At 46.1% G+C, this 20771-nt stretch overlaps 1 protein-coding gene across 6 annotated transcripts in view; it reads right to left on the bottom strand.

Moving 5' to 3' along the window:
* Positions 1–20771, bottom strand: part of LOC119969596 (DNA (cytosine-5)-methyltransferase 3B-like) — a 307538-nt gene that overhangs the window by 176628 nt on the left and 110139 nt on the right. For 5 of the 6 annotated variants that reach the window (XM_038803415.1, XM_038803412.1, XM_038803414.1 and 2 more), the window contains exon 5: positions 8024–8173. The exons of the other annotated variant lie outside the window; for it this stretch is intronic. In XM_038803415.1, the coding sequence (XP_038659343.1) occupies positions 8024–8173 (150 nt within the window). The remainder of the gene's footprint in view (positions 1–8023; positions 8174–20771) is intronic. 6 annotated transcript variants of the gene reach the window in all.

The raw sequence follows: 20771 nt of genomic DNA, 5'->3' as shown, positions 1-20771 counted from the left end.
CCCCATAACCTAGTAACCCCACCCAACACCAAGGGCAATTTTGGACACTAAGGACAATTTATCATGGCCAATCCACCTAACCTGCACATCTTTGGGCTGTGGGAGGAAACCGGAGCACCCGGAGGAAACCCACGCACACACGGGGAGGATGTGCAGACTCTGCACAGACAGTGACCCAAGCCGGAATCGAACCTGGGACCCTGGAGCTGTGAAGCAATTGTGCTATCCACAATGCTACCGTGCTGCCCGAGACCATTTCTTAATTAATGGTCGGGAGTTCAGGAGGTGGGGTAGTCGGTAATATCACAGGGAACCATGTCAGATCAGCTCCCCAGTGCATCCCCACCACCGGAGTGAAACTACTGTATTTAATAAGCATCATACAGTTAAACCAATGAACAGATGAGAGTACAAAAGCTCGCCAAAAGCCCCCACCAGAAATGGAACTAGATTGGCTGCCCTCCCAAGAAGGGGGAGTAGCCGATTTACATATGTAACCACCCAATTAGGGGCCATTTTACGGTACAATTGGTGTAATAATCCCAGGAGGTGGGAGTGAAAGGCCAAACTGGTTTGTTTTAAACTGAAAACAAAGCCGCTACTGCGGGAACAAAACGTCCCAACCCAGGACTATCAGGAACTGCCGATTCGAGTTTGGGCGTTACATTTAAAGGTCATGCTAACGAGCCCCAGTTGGGCCGCTCATCATGGGAACAGTTATTCTACAAAGCCCACGGGTAAATCAATCAGCAATCCCCTGTAGTCCTTGTTGTCATAATATACACCAGTATATCATGGTGCAGACACACACTGATGGATACACACAGGGACCAATCAACATGTACAAACACCGCAGCCAATCACCAGATAGAATACACACACTATAAAGGCAGAGGGCACCACGGTTCCCGCTCATTCTGGGTGCTGCCTCTCAGTGTAACAAGAACTCATCCAGCCCAGCACAGACTCACAACACGTGCTGAAAGAATCAACTGGTTCGGACAAGGATCAGTTGGCAAAGCCTAAGTTAGCATCATTTAGACCCACAGTCATCGTGTGTTAGTTAGTTAGAAATAGTTAATAAAATTGCGTTGAATCTTCATCAGTGTTGGAAGTGTCTGTTCATCTCTCAAGTCTACACTAGCCAACACTTCATAGCACCAGGAGTTGAGGGATGCTCGCACTTCTGAGACCTACCTTTCAGTGATCTGCCTTCCACCAGTCACACGCCATCCTACAGAATGGACTCTGTTCGCCCGCCGCCGCCTCTCCGCATTGCAGGGAATCTGGGCTCGAACTGGAAACTTTTCAAACAGCGCTTCCAGCTGTACCTCGAAGCCAGGGACCTGGAAGCTGCCTCGGACTCACGAAAGATTGCTCTCTTCCTCTTCACAGCTGGTGTCATCGTGTGTTAGTTAGTTAGAAATAGTTAATAAAATTGAGTTGAACCTTCATCAGTGTTGGAAGTATCTGTTCATCTCTCAAGTCTACATTAGCCAACACTTCACCTGTGATGGTTAACACATCCTTCCCCCCTTAAATCATCCCCCTCACTCCATGACAATGAGGCCTCTTTCATTGCTTAGCCCAAGACCTCAAGTTGGCATTGGTGGAGCTGGACCAGGGGTGTGGTCACTAGGCTACTTTCTAGTTGAGTGCCGAAGGGCCACAGATGGTGGCTCGTTTTTGGTGCTGACCAGCGGAGGATCAATTTCTTCAGTCTCTATTGCAGACTCCAAATCTTCATCGTTGGTTGGGAGGGGGGGGGGAATGACTCTCGGGTCCCCCACAGGCTGAGTCCCCTTGCGGAAGGTAGTTGCAACGGGCATCAAGGACGTCATCTCTGCTGAAATAGTTTCCGCTGGAGTAGCTCCCCGCTTCTCCAGTGGTCCAAATGTTTTTTCATGGCCTTCCATTGGACCTTGACTTTGTATGAAACTGGACCAGTCTTTTCCAGCACAACTCCTGAGATCCGCTGGGAGCCATCATCAATGATCCGCCCATAGGCACCATTTCCTGTTCATTTGTCATCTCGTTGACAATTCTGCTGGTCTGACTCTCACCATCCTGTGCAGTGTGGGTCCATAATCAAAGAGGAACCGGGACAATTTTGTATCCAGGGAACCAGAAGCTGTTTCTTCATTCTGGTTTTGAATGTTTGAACTGCTTGTTTGGCCAGGCCATTAGCAGATGGATAGTATGGTGGTTGGATGTATTTAATGCCGTTCAACTTCATGAATGCCTGAAGTTTTTCCACTGGTAAAGGGGTATTGTAATAACCCTCATGAGGCCCGAGAAGATACCCTAATCGATCTTCCCATGGGACTCACCCTGCCCAGCTGGGGCTCGTACTGTGCTATGCAAAAGCAAGGGCAGCATTCTGGTAGTCCCGACGGGGACTTATTGTGTGTTTGCTGCCCTAGTGGCTCTTTTCTATGACTACAATAAACTCTTGTTTATTCACCTGCAAGGGCCTCCTGGGCTCCGTAGGTTTCATTATCGAACATGAGGATCTCTGATGCGCCGTGGGGGCAGAAACTTTGTCAGAGATTTTCCATTGTTGCATGAGAAGTTGTGGAGGATGAACGATGTGGGTGTCGACCATAATAAGGAACATCAATCCCAAGAACGGGCCAGCAAAGTCCACGTGTACCCATACCCAGGTTTTCCCAGCCATTCTCTTGGGTGCAACGAGGCCGAAGGTGGGAGCTTCTGATTCTCCTTGCACAAGAAGCACTGCTTCACCAGATTCTCGATGTCTGTATCGAGCCTGGGCCATCAGATGCAACTCCTTGTTCGCATTTTCATCTTGGATACACCATTCGGTGGCCATTGTGTAATTCTATCAGGATTACATGCTGACCTGGGCGGTGAATGACTACTCGGGCTCTCCACAGGATGGTGCCATCTTCTACACTCAGGTCTTGTCATTTAGTGAGGAAGGGTTTCATGTCATCTGTGGAGTGTCCTCAGAGTCTGCCACTGAGGATCTTATAGCACACATTTGCCAGTGGGGTCCTTCTGAGTCCATTCTTTAAGTTGCTTTATGAATAAGGAGAAGGTATCCAGGAAGTTCACGGTCATGATGACTTCTTCCAATGGCGACAGAGGGGCCAAACTTGTGGGCAGTGGGAGGTGCCTCAGGGCATCCGCATTGGTAATCTGTGTTCCTGGGCAGTGCTCGAGAGTATTAGTATGCTGCTAACATTAATGTCCAATGTTAGGCGATGGTGGAATCATTTTATCTTCTTTCAAAAGGCCCAGCAGGAATTTCTGGTCTGTAACAATGTAACAATTATGAAATGTCGGCCGCAGAGATATGGATGAAATTTCTTCAGCCCACAAATAACAGACAATCCTTCCTTTTCAATCTGAGAATAGTGGCCAGGACTCTCTGGAATCCGGCGAGGTGGGCCGTACCGGCGCCAAGGAGTGGCGTGAATCACTCCGGCGTCGGGCTGCCCGGAGGGTGCGGAATCCTCCGGCGACCGCCGATTCTCAGGCCCGGATGGGCCGAGCGGCCTACCGTTCCCGACCGGTTCACGACGGCGGCAACCACACCTGGTCACTGCCGTCGTGAACATGGGCGCCAAATGCTCTTTTGTGGCTTGTGGGGGGCGGAGAGGGGAGTGAGCACCACGGCCGTGCTCGGGAGGGGACTGGCCCGCGACCGGTGCCCACCGATCGTCAAAGGGACGCACTCCTTCCCCTCCGCCGCCTCGCAAGATCAAGCTGCCACGTCATGCGGGGCGCGGCTGACGTCACTTAGGCGCCGCTGTCGCGTCATTCTCGGCGCGCCACCTTGATGCAAGCGTCAAGGCCCGGCAGCCGAGAATAACGGAGCGCCGCTCCTAGCCCCCCGAGTGGGGTTGAATAAGGTGCGAGGAGCGGCCTCTAAGGCCTCGGCCGAGTTCACGACGGCCTTCCCGATTCATCGCGGGAGCGGAGAATTCCGCCCCTGGTGTCTTTGTAACAGTGTGTGCAGGGGTGACAATCAAGTGGTCACGTTTGGGATAAATGTCCGATAGTAGTTTCCGAGGCTTAGGAAAGATTTTAATTCTCTTGTATTTCACGGAGTCGTGCCTCTTTGATGGCATTAACTTTATCAGGGGTTTAGGCCGTTTTTAATCACTTTGCCTTCCTGGAACACATTTTTCTCGTTTGAGACGGACACTTTTGTTAGGAACCTGTCTCAAAACCTCCTCCATGTTTGTTAGGTGCTCTTTTTCCGTGGTTACTGTGATTAGTACGCCGTCTCAGTATACTGCTACCTTAGCTAACCCTTGGAGAATGTTCTCCATCATGCATTGAAAAATAGCGCATGCTGACGAGACTCTGTAGGGCAAGCGTGTATATTCATACAAAGCCTTATGGTTGTTAATCATTACATAATTCCTGAATGACTCGTCTAATTCTAGTTGGAGGTCGGAATGGCTCATATCTAGTTTGGTGAAGGTTTGACCCTCTATCAGTCTGCTGGCATGGGGTACCGATCTAAACATGAGGCTTTATTAACCATTAGTTTAGAGTCCCTACAAAGGTGGACTGACCTGTCAGACTTGAGAACAGGAACTACTGGTGAAGCTCATTCTGTGAACTGCACTGGTCGGATCAGCACGGGGGATCACTCGCGTTTGGTCTCTACTTTGGTAAGTAGAGCGCATGGGATTGGCTGTGCCCTGAAATATTTGGGTAGGGCTTGAAATCCATATAAATATTTGGCAATGATCTCGTACAGTCTACCGGTTCCTAGTTTAAAAATTTGTAGCCAGTCCAGTCGAATCCTCTGGAGACAGTCTCTGCCCAAGATACTAGGTTCTGGCCCTCGCACAGCAATGAGTGAAAGTTGGGCCATCTACTGCCCATAGGTAACCGGGGTCACAGTGGTCCCCATAAACCTCAGAGGTATATGTTGTCAACCTGGCCCTGATGTCCCGCAGCCCTCGGGACAAGCGATCCATCTGGAGACACCGTGCAATCTGTTCCCCGACGTTGGAGACAGCAGTTCCCATATCCATTTCCAGGGAGTGGCTGTTGACCAAGAGTGTTTATTGGGGCATCTTAGGGTAGTGAAGCAGTTTAATCACATCTTTTTGTCCCCTAAAGGTTGATAGATTTGCGAGGCCCAGACCTGAGGTGGCTTTGGCTTCCAACCTGGGTGGCACACAATGCGGATTCAAGCAGCCTGGTCGTGTCCTTTGACCGCACTTACAGCAGCCTTGCGGCTGACACATGTAGTCCTCCGAGGAGGCTTCCCTGATACTTTTGGGATTATTCAGCTCTTTTTTGAGGTGCCAGAATGTCTTAGCTGAATGTTGAGTTGGTGGTGGATGAGGTGCGTTGGAGCCTTCACTGGGAATGCTGGCGTTTCTGTATGAGCGTCTTCCCTTACCCACCACCAGCCAGAGAACGCTAATGATCAATATCCCTTGGAGTTTATGGGCCCTTTTTCTGCATTCTCCAAGGATAGTGCGAATTCCATAGCTCTTTTGAGGTCAAGGGTGAGCTCTGCCAACAATTTTTTTGTATCGCAACATTATTGATCCCACACACTAGTCGGTCATACAGCATTTTGATCAGGGATGGGCCAAACTCACCGTATTCGGCCAACTTCCTTAACTGAGCCAGGAATTCTGTCGCAGGTTCCCCGGTGGTCCTCCAGCCATACTGAATCTGTAACACTGGAGGATTACGTGGGCTTTAGGTCGCAATGGTTCTTTACTAGATCCACAAGCTTGTTGGGTATTTTAGTGTCAGGGGCTATGCACGCTGTCAAAAGGATTACTTTATGTCTGTCACCTCCTTCTATGTATGTCATCCACTTTCTAGGCTCTGTACATTGGCACCTTGGTTCCAGGTCTATCTAGAGCAAGAAATACAGCTCTTCCAAAGCTTCATGACTCCAAAGCTTCATGACTGAAGTGCAATCTCCTGCGACAGGGTTTCTTAGGTAGCAGGTTTACCTAAATGGTAGCACGTTCATTTCTGAGTCAGAAGGTCATGGGTAGAAACTTCAGAGACTTGAGTATGCAATTTATGAAAACAATTGTGCACAATTGAGGAGGTTATATTATTATTAGTATTATTATTAATTATTATTGTTAATATTATTATTATTATAAGCGCTACATTGTCAGAGATTCTGCCTTTCAAATAAAATGTTAAACTAAAGCCTCATCTGCCCTTCGAGATGCACATAAAATATCCTGGACGGGATTCTCCGTCCCACCAGCCTGTTTTCGAGCATGGTGCGCCTCCACCAGCAGTGAGATTCTCCGTTCCCGCATCTGGCCAATGGGGTTTTCCATTGCGGGCCACCCCACACCATCGGGAAACGCGCGGGCGTAGCTGTGCTGCTGGTGAGGCGGAAGGTCCCACTGATGGAGAATCCCGCAGCCTATGTCAGTATTCCAAGAATAACAGGTAGTCCACAGTGGTGGCACAGTAGTTAGCACTGCTGCCTCACAGCTCCAGGGACCCGTGTTCAATTCCAGCCTCGGGTGACTGTCTGTGTAGAGTTTGCAGCTTCTCACCGTGTCTGCATGTGTTTCCTCCGGGTGCTCCGGTTTCCTCCCACAGCCCAAAGATGTGCAGGTTAGATGGATTGGCCTTGCCGAATTGCCCCTTAGTGTCCAAAAGGTTAGGTGGGGTTACTGGGTTAAAGGGACAGGGTGGAGTCATGGGTTTAAGTATGGTGCTCTTTCCAAGGACTGGTGCAGACTCAATCGGTCGAATGGCCTCCTTCTGCACTGTCAGTATTCTCTGATTCACTGGATGTCCTAGTCAATAGCTATTCATCATAAGCATCATTAAAACAGATTGTCTTGCTATTTACCTAATTTCTCTGTGTAAATTAGCTACTGCATTTTTCTACCTTTTGTTCCGCGTTGTCCTCCCCATTACAGCAGCGACTCATCATCAAAAAATGTTCCTTTGGGGCATTCTGCCATAGAATTTCTTTCTTTCCTGGGAAAGTTTTGGAAATTGCTATAAAGCGTCTATCCGTCCTTTTGGATGGTCACTGATTAGATGAGTTGACTCTTCTCTGATGCAACCTGCACGATTTAACTTCATTTTCAGCCTCTCTTCCTCCAGCATATAGATAGGCTGCATAAAGTGAAATTCTCAGTAGAAAACACGTTGTGCAAATTTCAGATCCAAGCTCAGTAATTGCCTTGAATGAGGGAACTTTCCAAAGGTAATGGAAAATGTAGGTCGGAGAAGGCTCCCTTAGTAGAACATTAGATATCTTTTGCAATACCTGTGGTGAATTGCCACAAGTTTCCACAAGCAATCACAATTAAACAGTGTCCCTTTAATCAAGTGCTTATGCCCTAAGAAACAGGTTCTAGTAAACTCCACTTCTAAACAGTGGTGCACGTTCTGAAGGTCGGATATTAAAGTGGAAATCACAAGATTTATAAAGAATGATTTCTTCCTGTGTGTTAAATGTAATTTGTACGTGGCCGCCACTGTAATAGTAAATGTTCCTTCACACCAACATGAAACAAACTTGAATTTATTCTGGTGCTTCTCGTGGAGCCCATCAGATGGTCCTCACCTTGCAAATGATCATTCGTAACCAATGCTCAATTGGTAACTTATTGGTAACCTATGTTTTCTTCCAACCCAGCAACTCCAGGGTAAATGATGAAACAGTGTCGGCAGGCAATAAGACTAACTAAGAAAGATAACGTACTAAAAAAATTAAAAGCAGAATTATATATTGTGACAGTAATGTGCATTTTGTGCAGCATCATACCATTATCTCTCGTGCCAAATATGCACCTTCTGGACTTCTACAATATCTAGAAATAGTTTCACTTTTAATGGCTCACTGCTAATTGCAAGTTTTGCTATGCTTGGACAGAACCTAATAATAGCCAATCTGCTTATAACTGATAATAAATATCATCTCTATTTGGAGGACAAAGTCTACTGTCAGAACTAATAATATAAATAATTTGATAAAAACAACATATCTTTTCAATGGACATACCTTACATACAATTTATGTACATACCAATGAACTGTTCATGTCCTTTTTGGGTTTCATATTATTATCTTCTTTCTTTTTTTTGTGGCGAAAGGAAATTCCTGCCTGGAAAATTATACGTGGTGCTGGCCTTTGTCTGAGACTGCTTTCCCAACCTGATACTCCTCTTCGTCTTGCCTATGGGCAACATACAGCCATTAAGATACAGGTTTCAAGTTGACTCTGGTTAGCTTCTTTGCGCTAAACAAGGACAACCATGTATTCCAGTGGCCAAAATGGAAAACATCGCAAACGACATAGCAACAGGACTATAGCAGATTTTTTTTTTGTTGGTAATTAAGATGAAGGGCCAAGGTGCATCGTGCAGGACACCCTCAAAAGCGAAGACAGGCAAATTTTGAATAGCGGGCAGATGACGACAAACGTTTGTTTAAAAAGCCGAAAATTGCAGAAAGAAGCAAAAGCCCAGGGAAGCAAGGAGTTCCACAATTAAGAAAACCTGGGAGAGAATGCAGCAAAGGCAGAAACTGAGCAAAGCATCTTCTTATCAACCGTAAGTTTGAAGAAGGGCAGGTGAGACTGTAAAATGGCATATTTGCTGAGAATCTGAAAGAACACATCAGAGAAGCAGAGGCCATGTAATATCAGTAAAATAGAGGCAAAAACTATTGCGATGAGAGACTGGTTAGAGCCACAGCTGAGAAGAGGATCACCTATCACACATTCAGGTTTTCCTGGCATCAATTGTAAGCATGTTAGAGAGTGCTAGAAGAGCTTCCCAAAATATAGAAGCAATATTCACATCCTGGATGGATTTGGGCCTTATAGAAATTTAAGAGTGGCTAAGAGGGAAAACTCATAGAAGAAAACAACAAGATTCCTGTAGACAATTACAGCAATGGAAAAGATGAGAGTTCCCTTTGAAGTCAAGGGAGGTATTGAGAGTAAGAACGTCAACAGGCACAGAAGGTCCAGGGCAAAGCCATCAATTTTAAGAGGAAGTAGTTGGCGGTTAGATTTAGAAGAAGCATTAATATACCAGATATGTGACGTCAAATCCAATTAGTATGCCATAATATAAAATCAGTTTTCCTTTAAGGCAGCATTTTAAATGAACTCCAATGTTATTTCTACTATAATATTATGTCTTAAGTAAGCATTTGTCACCTAAAACGAAAATATTTCAATGATCACGCAACATATGAACTTGTTCAATAATAGGACCTTTTATCGTAAGAATATCTTCCCTATCACAAAGGCCACCTACTTCCATCTTTGTAACATCAAACGTTTCCAGCCTTGGCATGTATTATCAGCTGCACAAATTCTCATCCATTCTTCAACTCAACTAATCCAAAGGCCTCCTATCATTATCTTCCCATATATTTCAGCTCCTTTAAAATTCAGTGGCCTATATCCCAAACCACACCATGTTCCCTTTACCCAACAAACCTGATTCACTAGAATACACTGGCTTTCAGTCCCTTAACACCTCCAATTTAAAATTTTCATCCTGGTACTTAAATCACATTCCTCCTCTATTTCTGCAACCTCCTCCAGCCCTACAATTCTCTCAGACCTTCGCGTTCTTCTGGACTTTGGCTCTTGTGACATGAGCAATCAATTGCAGCCTGACATGACAGAAAAAGCTTGCTGACCTTTCCTGATGACAGTTGGGGGTCTGTGGGGAATGCAATGCTTTGGCGAAGAAAGCCGTGACCTGCCTGATGTGGGAATGGTCTGCAGACTGACTAGTGTGACCAATGGCACTTGCTGGAGCCTGAAAATAGCCTGAGATGAAACTGCTACAGGCAATGTATTGTAAGAGCCTGCACAAGGCTCTGATAACTTCTCTGGAGAATAACTACTGATGGACTGCTCCTCATAAAATTGAACACACAGTACACAGAACTTTCAACAAGGTTGAAAAAGCCTTTGAACAGCTCTCCTCAAAGCCCTAATTGCAAATTCTTGAAGTTCCCCAATCCTCCATGTCTCCTGCCAGCCTTCTTCCTCCAAGTAGAAAGGGTGGCTATAAGGTCTCTCCCCTTGAGCACTGAATTTCTCAATTGTTTTGAAGCAGAAGCAACTAAGTTAGAAAATTCCAATATAGAAACATGAAAACGTCCAACCAGGTGAATTGCAAACATATTTCAATGCCCTAATTGCTTGCAGCTGATTGTCCATTTAAATGGTGCTTCATGCCTGTAAGAATAGGTGGATCCACCTCTTAACACTATTGCTAATTTTTCCAATGAAAATGGCACCGAGTTCCTATTAACACTCTATAAACCCTCTCTCAGGGAGTCAGCACCTTATCACATTCACCCCACCCCAGTCAGTGCCTGCCATAGTGCCAACAGGTCAGCCGCAGCAGCTGTGCCGTTGCAATCTGTGTCTGACTTGAGCGCTCAGATGTCACCGGCCACAAGCATCTCAAGTCTCCCGACATGAGGACCAATACTCTTCCAAGAACTTTACTCAAGCCACAAGGGCACTGCCTCATAGGTACAACAGAGTTAGAAAATCTTTTTTAAGGAAGATCACCTAAGCGAGAAACAAATGGAAAGTTTATTATGATTGACATGAAACTGATCACCTTTGTCATACTTTGGCACTTTGGTCTGCAGTATGATGTCATAGCTACTTCTAAGTCTCCATTGTCAGAATGTCATTGATATAGAAGTTCTATAAATGGTTTAAATGGTCTTCAATGCAAGACAAAGCTAATGAGGAAGAGTACACTGTTATGCAGAGGGGCTCTGCCCTAAGTTATCAATAGAAGGGCTGTGAAGAATACTTAAGCCATTGAGAGAACTTTTACATCCCCGCTATTATATCTTCAAGATGCAGATGTGATACTCTGCCCTCAGCTACTTCCTTTCCTTCCCCATGCTCTTCCTTGCTGATGATGACTGTGCTGTTGCTGCTCTCCTCTGAATGGAAAGATTTCTTTCCACTGCAATGTTGTGCTTCATAACATTCCAGATTAAATTATATTTGCATATATTTCTGCTTTTATTTCAAACTTACAGCATCTGCACTGTTTTGCTATCAATTATTTTTATGCTGTTTGAGTGTGGTGGTGGTGTCATCAGCCAGGTCCGAAGATCTGTCAGCCTGCTGTGCTCTATAAACCATCCAGTCACATTTCCCCCAGTCGAATAGAGTGGGAATGGTGGGGGACCTGAGCATTAAAGAATTTTGGCATTTCTCGAGATATGTTGCACAAACCTGCATGATGTTGTTCCTGTAATTGAGAATTGACTGTACAGTGATAGAGTGGTATCCTTTTCTATTGGTCAATGTTGATGGACAAGAGCGTACAATCAATCATGCCCTGCACATGAGAAAAGAATGCAAAGCCACAAACTCTCTCCTGCTGACTGCTTAGGTCATTGGTAAGGTGATATACTGCTTCATCTTAGCAAAGGAAGCATCAGTCACCTGCTTACTGCCACCTGCAAACTGGGAGTTGCAGCTGGTGTCCTCTTCTTGAGAAAGAAAGATTCAGTGGCATAACAATTCTGGGTTGGGGTGACTTTGAGAGCCTGTGGCATGCACCTCTGGTAGTTAGGCAGCAAATTCTGTTGAGGGAGGATGCGGAGGTTTGCAGCAGCCTCCACAGAGAAGTGCAACCTCCTGTTGCAGCGAAGGAAGATCCATGTTAATAATAATAATCTTTATTGTCACAAATAGGCTTACATTAACACTGCAATTAAGTTACTGTGGAAAACCCGAGTTGCCACATTCCGGCGCCTGTCCGGGTACACAGAGGGAGAATTCAGAATGTCCAATTCACCTAACAAGCACTTCTTTCGGGGCATGTGGGAGGAAACCAGAGCACCCGGAGGAAACCCACGCAGACATGGGGAGAACGTGCAGACTCCGCACAGACAATGACCCAAGCGGGAATAGAACCTGGGACCCGGGCGCTGTGAGGCAACAGTGCTAACCACTGTGCTACCATGCCGCTCTGTGTTTCACGTGCTTACTGGCCAGTCCTCTCCACATATGCTTCCTGACCTCCAGACAACTTCCAATCAATTTCATTTTTGCTTCATTGTCTCTGAACATGAATAACTAATCTTGAATCAATGCCCAGTGTGAGAGATGCAAAGCATCAATAACTTAAAGCAATAGTAAAGCAGCAATAACTCAAATAATGTTTGCTTATATTGTTGGATATGCATGAAGTTTGTGACAATCTAATTAAAATCTTTGTATGTTTCGATGCGGAATGGCTGGATAGCTTTCATAATTACACTGATACTAGAATTCTCAACTCGTGTCATTGGATCCCAAAGCCTCTGGACCACGATGTAATTCTCAAAGGGAGGGCAAGAAGTGGGTATGGAGGGGCAGTGGGGAGTCCGCAACCCTCCAATTAACTGGCTGTTGGCTTCATTGTGGAGCTCATAAACAAGCTTTGGAGCAGCATGTTTAGATTTTCAATCAGAAGGCATTTGGAAAACAGTGGGTCTGGGGCACATCAGGGTGCAGCTGTCATGTACACAGCAGGGAGTCATGCATGCCAATGGATGCAACGGTCAATAAATTTAAGAAACAGCTGCTCAATCAGCTGCCTCACTGGTGATGAGAGGCTAGCATTTAGGAACAGTGAGTTGTTGGAGGGTTGTGAAGCTGCTGACATCACTGGAGCATCAGAGGTGGGTAGGGGAAGGCCTAGTGAGCTGGCGGCGGTGAGATGGGAGCACGCTACGTTGACATTGGGCAGAATAACAAAGAGGTACTGCAGTATATTCAATCTTCCTGGTCAGGAGGAAGCCAGATGAGCACAGTAAAGGGCTGCAAGGGGGTGAAGGTGTTACCCAAGGCACCGCTGCACAGCCAAAGAGTCAGTAACCTGCAAATGACAGAGCGGTAGTGGTGCAAGAGGCTGTGCTTGCCCAGGCAGATAGTTTTGGGCACTTATGATCTTGTCCATAATGACCCAACACCTCAGAGCCACAAGTAGTCCCCGTGTGCAGCCGTCAAGGTAATGGTCACCCTGAATGTTTATGCATCCAGAATTTGACAGTGATCAGCTAAGGACCTGGTGGCATCTCACAGTCATCTGACAGGTCATGGATGTCCTATTCCAGAGGGCAGAGAACTATGTCCATTTTGAGACAGGCACAGAAGGAATTGGTGTTTGCCGCTATCAACGGATTCCCATATGTCATGGATCCTCGATTGCAACACATAACACCATCAAGCCAACATTGAATTAATCAGCCAGATTCCAGAACAGAAAAGACTTCCACTCAATAAATTTTCAGCTTGTCTGCAACTACAGGAAGCTTATCTTGCAGGGCTGAGCTTGCCCCCCCAGGAACCCCCCTCCCCCCATAAGACGTAGGAACAGGAGTAGGCCATTTGGCCCATCAGGTTTGCTCCACCATTCAATGAGATCATGACTGATCTGACGTGATAATCTTCAATGCCGTTTTCCCACCTTATCCCTATAATCCTGGATTCCCTTACTGACTAAAAATCTGTCTATTTCAGCCTTGAACATACTTAACGACCCAGCCTCTACAGCCCACTGCAGTAAAGAATTCCACAGATTCACTACCCTCTGAGAGAAGAAATTCTTTCTCGTCTCTGTCTTAAATAATGTTGTCCCTTTCAATATCAATCAAATATGACACACCAGTCTCATTATAGGCATTAGCAATTATTTTAAAGGAAATGTTAATGATCGAATAAACGGAGAACATCACCAAGGTGACCCAGCAAGTGCATACATTAACATCGTGACACTCTTCCATTCACTTCCACGGAGTGCTTCCCTCAGAGACGGAGGTGAAGTGGGACAGCCAGTACTCTTGCCTCTGCTTCTGGCTGAGATGCCTGTGGCTTCTTTCCTTGGCATGGAAATGACTGTGAGACTGCACACCCACATGCTAGATTGGTCACCAGCTGGGATCCAGGCCAAGCATTTCCAATCCGAGGTTGGCACCCAGAAATGATGCAAGTATTGTTTTCCCAACATTGGGTTGATAATCCAGGCCTTGGCGTCACGGAAATTAAGTTAAAGACATGCCCTTTCCAAAGGTTGGAGACTGCATAATAAAATGTTATGCAAATTAGCCTCCTTTTCCCTAATTGTTCAGTAAATGGGCTCAACCTATGATATAAATAATTGATGAGGGCTGTTTCGCTTGTCCGCACAAGCTTGTAATAACATGGTTTGGATAGATTATTTTTATCATAACAAAAGTGGTCAATGCCAAAGTAGTACATAAGCTTCAATCAATAATACAATAAGCAGGTACAAGCCTTGGGACAGTATCTTGCTAAACTTGTTTTTGAACAAGTAACTGTTACATGCTCAGTTCATTTGCTTGGTCTTGTTGGCAATGTATGGAGAAATACAATCAGATGAAAGACTATTTGGTTGCAACTGGAAAGCACTTTTACATGAAGCTATTCCACCTTAGCTACGTTTTGGACAAGTGACAGAAAATCACAATCTCCCCTTCTATTAAATGTCTATTATGATTCATCGAAACAACTAAAAAGGTTTCTGTCTGCCACACCTCAAACATCACATTTCAGCTGAACAATCTTTAAAAGAAGTATAAAAAATGAGAGCAAACTAATGATTTCCTGCTTGCTTTCCAAACTTTTAGAAGCTTGCGTCTGGCAGGGATTTAGGAACAGATCCCAATCTACAAAAATGGTCCATAGCAATTTACCTCAAATTTAATTCAGAGTGTGCTCTTCGACTATTTCCTTAACAGGAGTACCTCTGAATATAATAAGTTAGAGTATTTTAAAGCAGGAAATATCTGAACTGTGACTACAAAGGAGCATGGTAGATGTAGAACCAAAGAGAAAATGCTGGAAAACCTCAGCATGTCTGGCAGCATCTGTAGGGAGAGAAAAGAGCTAATGTTTCGAGTCCAGATGATCCTTTGTCAGAGCTTTGACAAATGGTCTTCTGGACTCGAAACGTTAGCTCTTTTCTCTCCCTACAGCTGCTGCCAGACCTGCTGAGATTTTCCAGCATTTTCTCTTTGGTTTCAGATTCCAGCATCCGCAGTAATTTGCTTTTATTATTCATTATGGTAGATATAGACACAGCAGCTAAAAGTATAATTTTTTTCCTAAAACATGTGACTGATTCTAGAGTAGAAATAAAAGTCCAGGGAGCAAAATTCAAAAACTGGTGCGGGCTTCGCAAAGCATAACTGACCTATGCCAATTCCTTCTGATGCAGGCCACCTGCAAACTTTGTACTGCCTGCTAGTTTAATTCATTGTATTATGCTTCCCTGCTTTAAACATGCTGTAGGGTGGCTGCCATCTCAACAGGGGGCCCATGTTCATATAAGACTAACATTACTTAAAGCCAGTCTTGCACCTCTTTCATGGGAGGTGCATTCTGAACGAAGCAGATTCTGGAAGTGGCCGGGAAGAGAGTTTGAACTGGAGTGACTGACCAAGGGTGCAACAGGGCAGGGAGCCTGTCCAAGGTTCTCAGACGTGGCACTAGAGACCATGGTGCAGAAGAGATGTCCTCTGACACAGAGAATCGGGTGGCTCTCCAGACACAGTCTGAGAAGAAAATGGGAGCAAATAGCTGTTGCATTCAATGGAAGTAGGGTATCTCAGAGGACCTATATTCAGTACTGCAACAGTTTCAATGACCACACACAAATGGTCAAAGTTAGTGAATTTGTCCTCAAATGATATTTCCTCACAACTGAACTAGCAATGCATTCCCGCACATTCAGCAGTGTTGCGGGCTTACACCTAAATAGCTTGCACACAAAATGTTACAATAAAGTTAGTTTTTGCAGCTAACAGTCTTCCAGAGTTATTGAAACTTCTCCAGCCCAACAACACAATAATATAGTAGGCAGTGGCACTGAGCCAGTGGGAGACAGGCGCACTGCCATCCTTATTTCTACAATATAGATGGTGCTCTCCATCACTGGAGCACCTATAACTGAGGATCTGGTCAATGGCAGAGCAGAAGCTATCTAAAATGATGGTATGGTCATACCTAGTCCTCCTTCCTACATCCACTTCATCACACAATCTCTACTGATTTACAAGTTGCACATGTTGTAAGCATGCACCTCTTGTTTCCCACCCACTCCCCACCATAAGCCAACCCGCGAGTCTTTTTCATTTCAGATACTTGAAAACTGTCGCGCACTAGCACATGGTAGGAGACAAAAGGTGGAAGAACAGGAAGAAAATTATGATGCAGAAATACTACCATTCACTCTCAAGCTTGAAGCCACCAATTCAGATACTAATTTGCATGTACTTCAAATTGTAGCTTAGAGACTGGAAACACCAGGCAAGCCTGGCCTGCAGCAGGGCAGAGGACAAGGGTAACACAGGCATCAGCTTCCTGGAGAGCAAAGTCATACAAGAAACCTACTGCGGAGCACTCAGGTGAAACCTTTGATGGAGCAGCCTACAGAAATAGGCTGATGGGTATACGCACTGAAATAATTCCATGCACTGGGATACCTGCCAGAGGGGAGGGAGGAGTCCCGCTTCAACTTGGCACAGAGCCTGAAGTCTATCCTTTCCAGTGTGGAAATGGTGGTCAACTTCATGACTATTCTTGTGGGCCCAATTGTGATGCAGCATCCAATGGCCAATGTCTCAGATTCCATTACAGCACTAACAAAAGCCACCACACTTCTGATGGCTGCAGCAGAAGCTCAGACTGAAGTCAGGCAAACTCAGTTTGCTGCCTGTGGGCATCACGATTCCAGATAACAGTGTGAAAAAGGGGGCTCGCAGGATCTTACAGCAGAACAGCAATCTGTCCTCCAACACATTACTAGCTACTGCCACAGGGGGGAGGCTCTGGCTCCGTGGCCCATTAACCTGACATCTGTGGTGATATGCATCACTGTAGATACACAAGGGGTTAATGTAAATACACGTAGACTAGCTAGACACTCGAGGGAGCACCAGAGACATGACACACAGACACTCAACCAATAGGTCAGTAAGATCGGACACGACCAATGGGCATTCACGATACACACAGAGGTGACACTACCATATATAAAGGACACAGCACACATGATCTTCCTCTTTCCTCTTTCCAGTGGAGACACTCAGTGAGTACAGACACAGGGTTGATTCAATATCACACCCACCACGTGGATTGTAGCAGACTGGTTAGTCAGTCTGAGTAGCTATAGAAGGATTAACAGTAGTGGCGAACCCGAGTAGGAGAATTGTAAATAGTTCAATAAATGTGTTGAAGTTATCTCCACATCTGAACCTTCCTTTGTCAGAGTGCACATCAAGGAAGCCGCTTATCCTACGTCAAGAGCATAACAAGACAACGTCCTCACTCAGAATTCGTCTTGCCATTCTGCCAGTGCCTTCCCTGTCAGCCAGCTCTTATTGCTGCTGCCCATGTAGAGATGATGTTTCCCACAGTCAGGCCGGGGCTGCTCACAGTTGTCTTGCAAGGCTATCTGCAGGCTTGCCCACTGAAAGTCAGCAGCCTTTCACCAGCCCTGCTACAGTCACTGGGGCACCACTGCATAGAGGCACTTCCACTCTCGCTCTCTCTGTCTCTCTCTTTCTCTCTCTTCAGGCACCATGCCTTCAGAGGGTATTAGCAACCATGAATCTCTATTTTAACCTTGCTCTGAAGGCGTGCACTATCTTCATTGATGGTACATTTCTCCAGTTTGTGTGCCACTGTAAGAAGATTGTTCCTTATCTACTTTGATTTATTTTACCATTGATCTTTCCATCAGCATCAGACTTCCGAAATCATGGTTTCTTATTACCTGCCCAAGAAATTCTAACTGTTTCTTCCTGATCCCAGTCGAGGATTTTACCAGCACTTCTTCATTGACACTGTGACTTGTCCAAGATATCTTCATTATTCACCTTCATTATTTCCACAACTCGACAGCATCAATCCTTCTCTGCATTGCTTCACTGATTATCGTCAAAATTGTTTTGATGTGGCATTTCAGGATTCTAAGCTTTGTTTGCACAGCTAATTTTGAGTTGATCATAATTTTTTTCATTTTGGAACTGCACCTTTGGCCATTCCAATCCTTCGTCTTATTTCTTGGTCGTTCTTTCCATCCGAGATTTACATACTTCCTAGGGAACAAAAGCTGTCTACCTGTTTGACCTATTCTATCAAAAATTTCTCTTCAGAGTCAGCAATAAGAAAGTAAATGCCATCGCCGCAAAGGCACATGGAAGATAGGCGCTGACCGTTGCATGGAATATTGAATGGTTTGATTTATAAAATTGGCTTGGAATGCTTGTTTCATGTGAGTTTTATTTCAATATGACAACTGTGATGGTCAGTAATAGAGAAGGCAAGATGTGGGACTTTAGTTGAATTGGGATTTGGAGTTGCCTTCACTAACACCATGGCCCAATGAAGCAATCACAGAAAGTCCAGCCAAAAAGAGAATAAATTGGTTGCCTCCTCCCTTCCTTCTTATCTTCCTATTGCTACAAACCTGCTATTAAGAGCTGTGTCCTCCTGATAGTGGGGTAATGCAGCATAGAGTAGACACAAAATATCTTGACAGCCCTCTGGTGATTACTGCAGTGCTGCTCCAGAGCTGCTCAGGCAGCGGAAGCGACCTTTAAGCGATCATTTCAGGTGCTGCCAATATGTATTTGGGTTCTGAACTGGAGTCATGAGCCATATTATCAGCAACAAGTCATTGACGTTCTGTAAACAACCACTGGTTTGTTATGGTAGTGCAAATGGTACAGCAGACTGTAGAATTAAAGTATCATGCCTCCTCTCAGGATACTGGGCATTGATCTGCATGAAGTATGGCCACACAAAAACTGAACATTGAGGGAGTGGGAATACCTTCCAGTTGCAATACATCTCTGAATTGAGCATGCAGTTTCTGTGAATCAATATGTGTGCAGTCAATGGCATCCCACACCAAGGGGAAGCCTGCAGTCCTGATGAAGTCTGGCAAGAGAGAATTAAATGTTTTCAGCTCTCTTTGCATAAAGAGCCACAGTGACCACCCAATACACGTCGAACTAGGGGATGTTGCAAATAACACCTGCTCCAATCTGGACAGAGCTCGACCCTTAAAGGCAAACAGCTTCTGGTAATACCATGTATGATAGTCAATGAGACCCAAAAAGATAAGCCTGAGAAGTTTATTTCTTATTCACAATAAGTCCACACTGTGGTGAAGAGCGCATCTCATGTCAGCTGGAACCACCCGAAGATGCCGGCTCCCTTCTGGACTGGATTTTATCTTGGGGAATTAATGAGTCTTGCTGTTGGGCCTCCACCTCTTCAGTGGGGGAGCTCATATTCCAGGTGTCCGGCAAAAATCAAGGTTCGTGCCCAGTGCCGATTCAGGCACTGTGCTCCACTCTCTCCCTAGCAGCGAAAATGTTTGCAACCTGCGCCAGCGGGACTATGCAAAACCAGCATTTGCATGCATTTAAATGTGATTAGCGGTTTGGACACTTCATGCTTCGCCCTTCTGCAATGCTCCGCCCCTCTCAGGGGGAAGTCACACGGGCATGAATTACTACAAGTATTTACAAACGGGGACTGGGCACCATGGCTATGGAAGGGGAACGGGAGGCTGAACAAAACACTGAAAAACAATTGAAAACTGTTGGGCTTGCTGGAGGGTGGCTGCCATGGGCAATAGTGAGGAGCGTCTTGGTGCCACGTCCGTGGACTTGGGGTGTCCCGCTTGGGATCGTAGTGGCCGGGCTCAGACTATCATTGCTGCATTCTGTCTTTTAAACGCACCCTTTTGGTGCTACTTACATTCCCCTAGCTGTTCACTCTGCTGAGTGCTGCCTGTATCCTTTGAATGCTCAGAAGGTCTCTGGTCAATTGGGAGACAACCACTCCTCACTGGCATGGAGCTATGGGTCCATCTCAGGGGGCATGTGTTCTCTTCTGTAAGCTATCTTCGTGGTTGCAGTGAATGTGTGGTACGTGGAGCGCTTAATAGCAGCTCCAGCTGCCAAGTTCTTTAGTGCTAACTCTGGCCCCAGCGGTTAGAACATCTGCTGGGCTGGGAATTGCTTTGAATTCATGCCAGCAGTGTGCTGGCCCATTAGCATGTCCTGACTCGCTTACCGAATAGCGCCCCGACAGGAACGCAAACTGCACACAATTCAGTCCCAGCGTCAACGATTAGTCTCCCAAATGGAGAATCCTGCCTCTTCTCCCCTTCCCACTCTTCATGTCCTCCTCTGTGTTGCCTCACCGGTCGTGCCGTAGGGATCGATGCTGGGGTGCCATAGGGATCGGTGCTGGGGTGCCATAGGGATCGGTGCTGGGGTGCCATAGGGATCGGTGCTGGGGTGCCATAGGGATCGGTGCTGGGGTGCCATAGGGATCGGTGCTGGGGTGCCATAGGGATCGGTGCTGGGGTGCCATAGGGATCGGTGCTGGAGTGCCATAGGGATCGGTGCTGGGGTGCCATAGGGATCGGTGCTGGGGTGCCATAGGGATCGGTGCTGGGGTGCCATTGGGATCGGTGCTGGGGTGCCATAGGGATCGGTGCTGGGGTGCCATAGGGATCGGTGCTGGGGTGCCATAGGGATCGGTGCTGGGGTGCCATTGGGATCGGTGCTGGGGTGCCACAGGGATCGGTGCTGGGATGTCGTAGGGATCGGTGCTGGGATGTCGTAGGGATCGGTGCTGGGATGCCGTAGGGATCGGTGCTGGGATGCCGTAGGGATCGGTGCTGGGGTGCAATAGGGATCGGTGCTGGGGTGCCATAGGGATCGGTGCTGGGGTGCCATAG

This window comes from Scyliorhinus canicula, chromosome 7 (assembly GCF_902713615.1).
Source record: "Scyliorhinus canicula chromosome 7, sScyCan1.1, whole genome shotgun sequence".
NCBI lineage: Eukaryota > Metazoa > Chordata > Chondrichthyes > Carcharhiniformes > Scyliorhinidae > Scyliorhinus > Scyliorhinus canicula.
The sequence above is the reverse complement of the archived record's forward strand: the minus strand, read 5'-3'. Positions and strand labels throughout refer to the sequence as shown.